This window comes from Pantherophis guttatus, chromosome 18, assembly GCF_059756535.1.
Source record: "Pantherophis guttatus breed Tessera chromosome 18, ASM5975653v1, whole genome shotgun sequence".
In the NCBI taxonomy this organism is placed as follows: Eukaryota; Metazoa; Chordata; class Lepidosauria; order Squamata; family Colubridae; genus Pantherophis; species Pantherophis guttatus.
Genome location: NC_142080.1, coordinates 13,433,348 through 13,445,410, shown reverse-complemented (window position 1 = coordinate 13,445,410; position 12,063 = coordinate 13,433,348). Strand labels below are relative to the sequence as shown.

At 50.4% G+C, this 12,063-nt stretch overlaps 1 protein-coding gene across 1 annotated transcript in view; it reads right to left on the bottom strand.

The window, feature by feature from the left end:
- The window catches only part of LOC117671219 (T-lymphocyte surface antigen Ly-9-like), a 37,284-nt gene that overhangs the window by 8,137 nt on the left and 17,084 nt on the right, over positions 1–12,063 (bottom strand). The window contains exon 4 of the mRNA XM_087881186.1: positions 2,104–2,424. Within this exon, the coding sequence (XP_087737312.1) occupies positions 2,104–2,424 (321 nt within the window). The remainder of the gene's footprint in view (positions 1–2,103; positions 2,425–12,063) is intronic.

The window sequence follows — 12,063 nt, the reverse complement described above, 5'->3', positions numbered from 1 at the left end:
AGGTGCATGGCTCTCTGCCACTTTTCCTCAAGCAGTGACTGCTAAAGAGAAGAAAGGAGAGAGTAAGAAAGCAAGAGCAGCAGAAGGAGAATCTTTTTTTGAAGGCTATAAATCCATGATTACCCTTTTGTGAATAATCCTTCCTTCCTTCCTCCCTCCCTCCCTCTCTTTCTTTCTCTATTCTGCCATATTCCAGCCAGAAGTTTATAGTTACACTTACTGTTATATCAACATTAACCACAAGAGGGAGCAAGTGCCAAATCTATCAGATTTTTAAAAACATCTCTTTCCCTTTTGGCCCTGATTTCACCATTGCTTAAATGCTCTTATCAGCCCACTTCTTGTAAAGTATAAGAGCTGTCTGTGCCTTTCTATAGTTCATGATTTTCTTTTTATACGTTTTCTACCTTTGATAAAGATTCTGTTCTACTTATTTATTGGTTCAATTTATTTATTGGTTCGATTTATATGCTGCCCTTCTCCGGAGACTCAGGGCGGCTTACAATGCGTTAAGCAATAGCCTTCATATTTTTGTATATACTGCTTAGTAGGCGGTGTTCTTTTTTATACAAAGTTAGCTTATTGCCCCCACAAACCGGGTCCTCATTTTACTTACCTTGGAAGGATGGAAGGCTGAGTCAACCTTGAGCCTGGTGAGATTTGAACTCACAGTAATTGCAGGCAGCTGGTGCTACTTAACAGCACTTTAGTCCACTGCACCACCAAGACTCTTCTTGAAGAGTTATAACCACCAACCTAGAACTAAGGAGAAACTTCCTGACGGTGGAACGGCTTCCCTCCAGAGGTTGTGGGGGCTGCGTCCCTGGAGGCTTTTACGAAGAGACTTGGGCAGCCACTTGTCTGGAATGGTGGAGGTTTCCTGCCTTGAGCAGGGAGATAGATGGGAAGACCTTTGAGGTCCCTTCCAGCCCTAGGATTCTGTCTTCTATGATCTACCTGCACAAGCATACTTTAAGGTGACCATCCTGGATGGCTGCCTAACCGGGTTTCCTGCTGGTTGACATTAAGATCAAGATCTTAGGAGATGACTTGGATCATAGAACCCTCAGAGGAGCGATAAGGGGGGTGGGCGGCTGAGGCCCAGCTGAATTCCACCTCATTTTCCCAGCCCCATTTTTACAAGCATCGTGAGCGCAATTCAGTCTCAGCTGAGAGTCCTGCAAACAACCTGAGCAGGAGATGGAGAAGCGCCATTTGAGAAAGACCACAAAAAGCACAGGAAGGCCAAAGAGGAAGGAAAAGCAGCAACAGACGAGGCTCAATGAATGGCTGAGAGCAGGGAAAACAACATGTTCTGCATTTCGGTCACAAATAACAATCCCACCTCACCTGTGAAGGGAGTGAAGGGAGAGGCCCACCATGGTAGAGAACAGTAGGACCCCTCACCCTCTGCCTTCCTCCATTTTATACCAAACCATGAATTGAGGGCAAGAGGCTGACCCTCCAGGCTCACCCCTCAAGGACCCCTCGACTCTTCCCCAAAGAGTTTGTGGGTCCAGCCACTCCCATCAGATCCACAGAGGGGATCCCAAAGTGCCTCTCTGGAGATCCCGGCCTCAAAGCAAACCCGCCTGTCTCTCTTCCTGCCCCCCATCTGGGAAGCCCCTTTTGGCCTGGCCAAATGGAGAGGGGAGGCTAAAGAGAGCTGGGATAGGCCCCCACCTGCCCCCTTCCAAGGTTTCACAAGACTCGGCTTGAGCTCCACTTCTAACCCCTCAGAGAAATGCAAGTCTTGAGCTGTGCCAAAGCTCCTGGCAGAGAAGATGGTGGGGAGGGTAGAACCCAGAGGAAAATGGTGGCATTTGTGGTGTGTGTGTGGGGGCAAATGCAAGCCAGGCTAGACCTGATCATAATTTTTCAAACCAATCTGCATTGCTAAAATGCCAAAACTCTGCTGAAACCTCTGATGGGCAGATCAACCTTCAGCAGACATTAAGGTGAGCAGCTCTGGGTTCCAACCAGAAAGAGGGTCTCTTCAAAAATTGGATGCCTGAAGCCCCCACAACAGAAATCCGCTCCCCCCACGCCAGCCTGGGCAAAGGAAGGAAGTCAGGAATTTGCTGGCACGGCTGGGATACTTACGAGAAACTTGCAGGTCAAAGAACTCAACCATCGTTTTTTGGTTTGGTAAAACAATTTGTGCAGAGTATCGGCTGGCGTCCTCTTGCTTTAGGTGGCTGAGATACAATTCTCTGCAGTCCTTGGAGACGTTCACTCTGTTTTGGAAGGCTGGGAGGAAGACCTGGAAGCCACATGGCTCTGCAAAGATCACCTTAACAATATCGATTGACTTGTTCCCATCCATTTTACTCCAGAAAATTTTTTCATATGGTGGAGAGGTCTTCACCTGGAAAGTGATGGATGCCCCCAGGATGCCAGTCAGTTCTTCTATTCCAGAAGCTCCTGAAAGACCCGAGAGAAGAGAGAGAGGAAGCCATCAGAGTCGGGTCACAAGGCACTTTCCAAGCATCCCATTTCTGACCTTCAGATTTCAGGAAAATATTTTCTGAGAAGGAACCAAAGGGCTCCAGGCCAGAGGACAAGTTGGGGGGCTCTCTGGGAGATTGTCTTTCTTTCTTAGAGGAGAAAGTGGGATTCAAATGCCCCACATTTGGGAGCTAAGTTCTTCACTTTGGGGCTCAAAAGGTGGATCTGCCCCATCAGAGATCCCAAAGCTCCTCCAAGCCTCAGGTTGATCAGGCCACCTGAAGGACTCACCTGGTGGAGACCTTCTCCCTAAAGCTGCACCCCTTCAACTGGGAACCCCATGGTTGCTGTTAGATCAGGCGCAGGAAAAGGAAGACTGGACCAGCTCGATACATTAATAACTTTATTAGGTACAAAGTAGCGAGTCAAGACTGCTGGCGCGCTGCCGGAGCTCTCCTTATATTCGCTCCCGGCAGACGCACCGCCCCCTGACAGGGATTCAAATTTCCCGCCCGATGGCTAGCAGCCAATCCGGGCGGATGTCCTTATAAGGACATAACACTCCTCCCCCCTTAGTCCGAACTGTCAATCTCGTCCACAAAAGTCACGTAATCGCGCAGGTACGTAGGACGCCTTGGCACCCTAGCTGACCTGCGCAGTCTCACTTCTTCTCCGTCTCTGGCCTGGATGGACGGGGCTCCTTCGTCTCCTGGTTCCCTCTCCGGAACCGGGCTCGGTTCGGCTGTCGAGTGAGCGGGGTCACCCCCAGCGCCTCCGGCCGGACCGCAGACCTTGGATGGCTGGTTCTGTTGGTCTTCCTCCTGGCCTGTGAATCTATCGCCTCGTCTCGGTTGCTCGGTTCCGACCCGGGAAGAGCGTCTGAGTCTCGGTAAGTCTGTCGCTTGCTCCTCCCTGGTCTCCCGGGCGTTGCGGTTCGGTCGCGGTCCGGCCTGCTGCCGGTTGGGTGGTGGTTCCACTCGGTGCCCTCGGGTCCGGTCTGCCGGCTGTGGGTGGTGCTGGTTGTCGTTGTGCTGTCCGACCTTGCAGGGGTGGCGTTGGTCCCCTCGGTTGGGCTGGCGTTGGTCTACCCCGTCTGGTTGGTGGTGGTCGACCTGGTCGGGACGTTGTTGCGGGACTACCTCTGCGGAGCGGCAGAGGTCTCCCCTGCCGGGGTGGTGTAGGTCTCCCTGGCCGGGTGGTGGTTGGCTTTCCCTTCCCCCTAGTCCCTGGTCTACCGTCGGGTGGTGCCTGGGGTCATCCGGGTCGGGTTGTTGTTGCCTGGCTGTCTTCTGCGATGGGCGGGGGTCCCTCTCGCCGGGGAGTCGTGTGCCACCCTCGCCCATGGGTAGTGGGTTGCCCGTCTTGGCTGGGTCCCGGTCTACTCGCCTGGAACTGCGGTCTCCCTGGCTGGGCTGGCGTCGGCTGCCATCACTGGTGGGGTGCGCTGCTCCTTCTCTGGGCAGGTCCCGGTCTACTTGCGGGCTGGGTTGGTAGTCCCTGGCCCTGTTGTGCCGGGTGCCCACCTGGCTGGTTTGGTGTTGCCATCCCCCGTGCGGTTGGCCCCGGTCTACCTCGCTGGACTGCCGACGTGACAGTACCTGGTAGTGTGCCGGGCCGACCTTGTCGGGATGGCGTTGCTCTGCCTCGCAGGGGTGTGGTAGGCCTACCTCGCCTGGGTGTTGTAGGCCTACCTCGCCTGGGTGTTGTAGGCCTACCTCGTCTGGGTGTGGTAGGTCTACCTCGCCGGGGTGTTGTAGGCCTACCTCGTCTGGGTGTTGTAGGCCTCCCTCGTCAGGCTGGTTTTCGTGTGCTCCCCCCACCTTTTCTGGAGTTGGTCGATGTGACGTCTACAGACCTGTCCATCTTCCAACTCGACGGTGTAGGATTTGGGGCCGGTTGTGCTGGCAATCTTCCCCTTCAGCCACTTAGGAGAGCCGTTGAAATTCAGCGCGAAAACTGAATCTCCGTTGCTGAAGGCGCGAAGCGGGCGGCTGGCGGTTGCAGTCACTTCCGTGCTGTATTGGGGGTGCAGCCGGTCCAAGGGTGACCTCAACCTTCTGCCCATCAGCATTTCGGCCGGGCTCTTGTGGGTGGTGGCATGTGGCGTGATGTGCTGGGTGAGGAGGAAGTTGTCTATGTGTTCTTGCCAGTCTCCCGGGCCCATCTTGGTGAGGGCTTCTTTGGTCAGTCTGACCATGCGTTCAGCTTGTCCGTTTCCGGCCGGCCTGTAAGGGGCGGACAGGGCGTGGCGGATGCCCAGTCCTGCCAGGAAGGACTCCATGGCCAGGGATGTGAGCTGGGGGCCATTGTCCGAGACCAGCACGTCCGGTAGTCCATGTGTGGCGAACAGGCGGCGCAAGGCTCGGATCGTCGCTTCTGTTGTGGTAGATGCCATGGGTACCACCTCGAGCCACTTGGAGAAGGCATCTACCACGATGAGGAGGTGTCGCCCCTGCATCGGACCCGCGAAGTCGATGTGGATCCTCGACCAGGGGTTGCTGGGGGTCTCCCACTTTGCAACTTCGGATTGCGGCGGTGCTGGGCGAACTTCTTGGCACGGGTCACATCTGGAGACCCATTGCTCAATGTCTTTGTCCATGGAGGGCCACCAGACGTAACTCCGTGCCAGGGCCTTCATGTGGACGATGCCCGGATGCCCCTTGTGCAGAGTCTCTAACGTCCGCCGTTGCAGAGTGTCTTGGGATCAGCACCCTGTCTCCCCATAGCAGACAGCCCTTTATGGTGGACAGCTCCTTCTGTTTCCTGGCAAATGGGCTGAACTTTTCCTCTGGCTTTTCCGATGGCCACCCTCTGAGGATCCAGGACTTCACTTGGCGGAGTGTGGGGTCCTTTTGGGTGTGAACGGCCACATCTGCGGATGACACCGGACAGCTGGCGTCGTCGTCAATATGGAATAGGTGGAGCGTGGGGGCTGGGTCTTCAACTGGATTTTTTGACGGACATCTGCTGAGCGCGTCGGCGTTTCCTATGGCTGTGCCTGGCTGGTGCACGAGCCGGTAGGAGTAGCCGGCTAGGAAGATGGCCCATCTCGTCATCCGTGGAGACATGAAGGTCGGGGTGGGTTGAATGGGTTCAGCGCGGTCATCGGGGCTTGCGGGGTAGCCATTCTGGAAGTCGCTGTGGTGTAGTGACTTCAGCTCGGTGGGCGATCGTGCCAAGAGTCTTGTTCAGGTTCTTCTCTCTAGTCCTTCGTCGCCAGTGTTAGATCAGGCGCAGGAAAAGGAAGACTGGACCAGCTCGATACATTAATAACTTTATTAGGTACAAAGTAGCGAGTCAAGACTGCTGGCGCGCTGCCGGAGCTCTCCTTATATTCGCTCCCGGCAGACGCACCGCCCCCTGACAGGGATTCAAATTTCCCGCCCGATGTCTAGCAGCCAATCCGGGCGGATGTCCTTATAAGGACATAACAGTTGCCCTCCTCTTTGCTGCCACCAATTTTTTAAAATTTCCCCCCTCAACCAGAATGGCAGGAGCCAGGGCAGTGAGGGTAGATGGGGGCGCTGAATGGTTTAACTCAGCAGTCGCCAACCTTTCTGGCTTGGCAGACTGGAGGCCGTGTGGGGGGAGGAACAGGGGATGGTTTCGTGTGAGTGGCACGTGAGCATGTGCAGCTCCATTTGCACAAGTGGAGCTGTGTGTACCCACTGCTCCCACAAGTGGAGCTGCGTGCATGCACACATGTGTGCACTCGCCCACCCCTTGTGCAGACTGGGTTCTGAATGGGCCACAGCCCAGGGGTTGGTGCACATTGGTTTATGTGGTTTAAACCCTGGTTTAACTGGGTTTTGTGCACATTGCTGAGGCTTGGTCCGGATGATCCTTCTGGTTCTTTCAGTGCATGGGTGGATGTCAGCTCCCCTCATTTCCCAGGCATTGTGCTAGCTGGGGAATTCTGGGAATTGGTTCACACATCTTCAACTGGCTAAGATTGAGAAACGGTTTAGAGAAGTGGTGGGTTGCTCCCGGTTTGCACTGGTTCACAAGAACCGGTAGTAAAAATTTGTAGTAGTTCGGAGAACCGGTAATAACATTGGCTGGCCACGCCCCCAAACTGGTCCTTGGCCCAGTCGCCGCTCGCTTACCCTCTTAAGGTTGTAGAAAAAATGCTTTTAAAAGTAAAAAAAAAAAAAAAAAGTTGGCCACTCACTTTTTGTCACATTCCCCCCCCACCAAGCCACACCCACAAAATAAGCCACGCCCACAGAATCGGTAGTAAAAATTTTTAGAACCCACCCCTGGTTTAGAGCTTTCCTCCATCCATGACCCTAACTTTTCAGATAGGGTTGTATTTTAATAGCATATTAATCATACTAATTGTTTTAGTCTTTAAATGATGGCTTTATAGTTGCCTAGTTTCTTATGTTTGTAAAGAAAAATGAGGAAAATATTTTCTATTTCTTCTGCTAGAGTTTGTCATTTCAATCTTATCTGCCTTTTTCTTGAGGTTCTTCTTCTCTTTTGGGTGGGAAGAAAGTTCCTCCAGAGTTTTATATCTATTCCAGTAAAGATCCTGCCTGGACTCAAGGAAACAAACCATGATTTGAGCCCCCAATTACAGTCCTGGTTTGAAACTCCATCTAAAGCTGGAAATACAGTAAGAAAAACAACTTACCAGCTCCTAAGAGAAGAAGCCACAAGCTGAGAATAATCTTGTGCGACATGTCAGCAGTTGGCATTTCAATAAGAAGTGAGGAGCAGCTTAGGGCAACTTCTGCAAACATACAAGGACTGCCTCTTTGCTATGAGAGAGATTCAGCTGCAAAATTGTGCAGCTGTCTTAGTACTATGTGAAACAATATGTGCATTTTTTTGCAATTTTTATTTGCTTGATATAGGGCCGTGATGGCGAACCGATGGCATGCGTGCCACAGCTGGCAGCTGTCACCCAGATCACGTCCACTGTGCATGTGTGCGCGCGCCTCCCACCGGCCAGCTGATTTTTGGGATGCGCAGGGGGTGGGGCGCATGAGGGAGATGCGTGCGCATCAGTGGTGGGTTGCCCCTGGTTCGCACTGGTTCTATAGAACCGGTAGTAAAACCGGCAGGAGGCTCCGCCCACCAATGTCATCAAAATGCTTCTGCCCATGTGCAGAAGAGCGTGCTTGCACGAGTGAAGCAAGTGTGCGAACACGGCCCCATTGCAAATCGGTAGTAAAGGTAAGTAGAATCCACCCCTGGTGTGCATGTGTGTGGGGTCATGTGGGGGTTTGGGGAGAGTGTGGAGGGAGCAGTGAACATGTTCTGGAAGTGTGGAAACAACCCTGTTTCCAGCCTCCGGAGGGCCTCCGGAGCCTGGGGGTGGCTGTTTTCCCCTTCCCGGAGTCTCAGGGAAAGCCTCTGGAGCCTGGGGAGGGCGAAAAACAGGTCTACCAGAAGTACTGGAAGTCCAGAAACAGGCCCATTTCCAGCCTCTGGAGGGCCTCTGGAGCCCGAGGGAGGCCGTTTTCGCCCTCCCAGAGGCTTGGGGAAAGCCTCCAGAGTCAGGGGAGATTGAAAATGCCTGCTCCCACCCTGGTGCAGATTGCTAAAATTTTTGAATCCCACTCCTCACATGCGTGAGGGGTGGGGGTCACAGGGGGGATTGCATGTGCATGTGCGGGATGTGGGGGAGGGGAAGTGTGCGTGCATGCATGGGGTGCACACATTGCATTATGGGTGCTAGCATGTGCGTGTGCTGTTGCATGTGTGCGCACAGACTTTTGGCAGCCAAAGAAAGGAAGGTTAGCCATCCCTGATCTAGGGCAATATTGAGCTTGTCATCTCAGCAGCAAACAAAATTAGGATGTAAGCAATACCTTTTACAACTTCTGGTCCCTTTGGTGGTCTTTGGGGTGGTCTATCTGGGCTGAAGTGCCCCCGAATGAGCAACTGGGATGGGAGGAAGACAGAATGAGAGGGCCCTGGAGGTCTTCTAGTCCAAGCCAGACAAATGGCTATTCAATCTCTTCTTGAAAGCCTCCAGTGATGGAGCCCCCACAACTTCTGAAGGGAAGCCGTTCCTCTGATTAATTGTTCTCAGGAAATTTCTCCTTAGTTCTAGGTTGCTTCTCTCCTTTGCTATATTTCCATTAATTGCTTCTTGTCCTGCCCTCTCACGCTGTGGAGAATAGGTTAGTCTTGTCTTCTCTGTGACAGCTCCTCAAACGTTCCCTCATCTAACTCATTTATGAAGATTTACCTAAGAGAGAACTTTGAGGTACCCCATTGCATGCTTCCCTCCATGTAAAAGTAGTTCCATTAAGGGCTACACATTGACTGTGGTTTATCAGCCAGTTATAAAGCCATCTGGTGGTGATGCTGTCTATCCCACATTGTTCTGTCTTATCAAGAAGTGGTCTACTTTAACAGATTTAACAGAGTCGGAAGGGACCTTGTAGGTCATCTAGTCCAGCCCCCCGCCCAAGCAGGAGACCCTACACCCGTGTTGTCGAACCTATGGCACACCTGCCGGAAGTGGCACGCAGAGCCATTTTTCCGGGCATGCGAGCCATCACCAAGCTCACCTGAAACTGCGCATGTGTGCGCCTCTGGCACGCATGCACGCAATTCAGGGGATCCAGCTGGTCTTCGGAGCTCTCCTGCGCATGCGTGTGTGTTTGTGCATGTGTGCGAGATTGTGCGTGTATGCGCAGATAGCGTTTGTGCATGCACATTGCGGGCACGAAAGCTGTGTGCATGTGCAGATGGTGTGGTTGCATGTGGGGAGTTACTGCAGATGGCACCTGAGCATGCGCAGGGCGTGAAGCACGTTCCTGTTCCCACTCGGTAAGTAAAAGGTTCGCCATCCCTGCCCTGCACCATTTCTGTCAGAGGGCAGTCCAGTCTTTTCTCGAAAGCCTCCAGGGATGAAGCTCCCACAACTTCTGTTCCATGGGTTGATTGTTCTCCCTGTCAGGAAATTCCTCCTCATTTCTAGCTTGAATCTCTCCTTGATCAGTTTCCATCCATTATTCCTTGTCCGGCCTTCGGGGGCTTTGGAAAACAGCTTGAAGTTGACCCCCTTCCTCCTCTGTGGCAGCCCCTCAAATATTGGAAGATGCTCTCCTGTCTCCCCTGGTCCTTCTCTTCACTGGACTAGCCAGGCCCAGTTCCTGCAACCGTTCATCGTATGTTTTAGCCTCCAGTCCCCTCATCATCCTGGTTGCTCTTCTCTGCACTCTTTCTAGAGTCTCAACCTCTTTTTTATAGTGTGGTGACTGCAACTGGATGCAGGACTCTAGGTGTGGTCTTACTAAGGCTTTGTAGAGTGGTAAGAAGACCTCCCTTGTTCTTGACTCTATTTATCAAATACTTTATTAAAAGTATTACTGAAGTCCAAGTATACTGGTAAGTTCACAGCATTTTGCAGGACCATAATTTACTGTAGTCACTTTGTCAAATAAGGCAATAAGGTTTGTTTGGCTTTGTCTGTTTTTGACACTGGATGAACCACAGTGCCTCAGATCTTTGGAGTCAAGATTTAGCTTGACTGGGTATGGGACTGAAACTGTACTGGTGATGATGATCTTTGGTGGATCCAGGATGGATAGAGATCAATTATCCTGATTCTCCTGAATCTCTGGGCATCTTCAGCTCCATTGACCAGGCTGTCCTCCTGGTTGACCAGGAGTGTTGATGGGAGCATAAGTGGGGCAGCATCTCTGAGTAATGTTTTCAGTAACTAAGAATTCTTAGATTGATGTTTTTACTTCCTTGAAGCAACAAAGCAAGTTCTCCATGCAGAATGTAGAGTTGGATAAGAACTGGTTCAAATATGCCAAGGACAAATTGCAGATAGATTTGAAATTTAGTAACTCACAAACTCATAGTAATGCGAGAAAAACATCTCTTGAATATGAGGATGAGCATTAACAAGTTCATTCAAAAATATTATGGGATGCTATGAAATGTTACATGTTATAAAAAAGAAACACACACAGCATTTTTTAAAGGAAAACGATTTCCCCTTTATTGAAAGAATATATGCTATAGAAGAAAATAAGAAAGGTTTGTTGACTATCAAGCTCTCAAAAAACTGGAAAGTTTATAAACATTAAAATCTCAAAAGCATTAAAAGGTAAAAACAAATTAATCAGATTGGGCAGATTCGTAGATTGGACTAAATTCCCCCCATTTACACATTAGAAACTCTATGACAAATTTACAGATAAGAGTCACCCCAGATTTGAAAATTCTAGAAAGCAATGAGACAATTTTTCCTTCATTTTCTTTCAAATTTCCCACTTTATCCTATTTATGCAATTATCCCCCATGGACTGAAGATGGCCACAGTCATGCCCTCGTTTTTTCATAGCCCAATCTTCTCCATGTCTCATGTCCATCTTCTCAATCTCACCCTTCAACTTCTGAATATAGAATTCTTTATTGAAGATAGAATTTTTTATTGACCAAATGTGATTGGATACCCAAGGAATTTTTCTCTGGTGTATAAGCTCTCAATGTACACACATACAACAACAACAATAAAATGATAGATCATATATCATAAAATCATAGTTACACTCATTAATCATTAGATACCACAAGAAGTGATAAACCATAGATACCAATAGGAGACTGTAGTAGGAAAGATGAGAAGATGAGAAAGAAGAAAAGAGAAGAAAATGAGAAGATGAGAAGGTTAATAGCAATGCAGCCTACTACATGGGTACATTTTTAGGCCTGAGACAGTGCTGTGGCAATTAGGTGTTTGGCAGAGGGATGGTGCTGGTGGTCTAATTGTTTTGGCATGCAATGCCCTATAGTGGCATCCAGAGGGAAGAAATTGAAATAGTTTGTATCCAGGGATACAAAGTTTGTGAGGGATCTGCAGATATTTTCTCAGCCGTCTTTCTCGTTGGTGCAGTGTACAGATCCTCAATGGAAGGCAGTGTCATGGATCCATCCCTGGACCCCACTCCAGATGTGAGTTTGGAGGAGGAGGGTGAGTTTGAGTGGGAAGCAAGCCACAGCTGCTGCAAGTTATCCAGGAGTTACAGCAGATGGGAGCAACTGCTGCCCGCTAGCAATGAGGAGGAAGGGGAACGTACTGAATTTGCAGATGATACTAAACTGGCAGGAATAGCCAACACCCTAGATGATAGGCTCAAGATCCAAATGGATCTTGACAGACTGGGCCCTATCTAACAAAATGAAATTCAATGTAGAGAAAAGTAAAGTCTTACACTTAGGCAAGAAAAACCAAAAGTACACATATAGACTGGGTGAAACCAGGCTTAATAGCAGTGACTGTGAGAGGGATCTTGGATGTTGAGACTCTGGAAAAAGTGCAAAGAAGAGCAACCAGGATGATGAGGGGGCTGGAGGCTCAAACATACGATGGACGGTTGCAGGAACTGGGCCTGGCTATTCTGGAGAAGAGAAGGACCAGGGGAGACAGGAGAGCATCTTCCAATATTTGAGGGGCTGCCACAGAGAGGAGGAAGGGGGCCAAGCTATTCTCCAAAGCACCTAAAGGCCAGACAAGGAATAATGGATGTAAACTTAATGGATGTAAACTGAAGAAGGAGAGATTCAACCTGGAAATAAGGATAAATTTTTTGACAGTGAGAGCAATCAACTGATGGAACACAAGTTGCCTTCAGAAGTTGT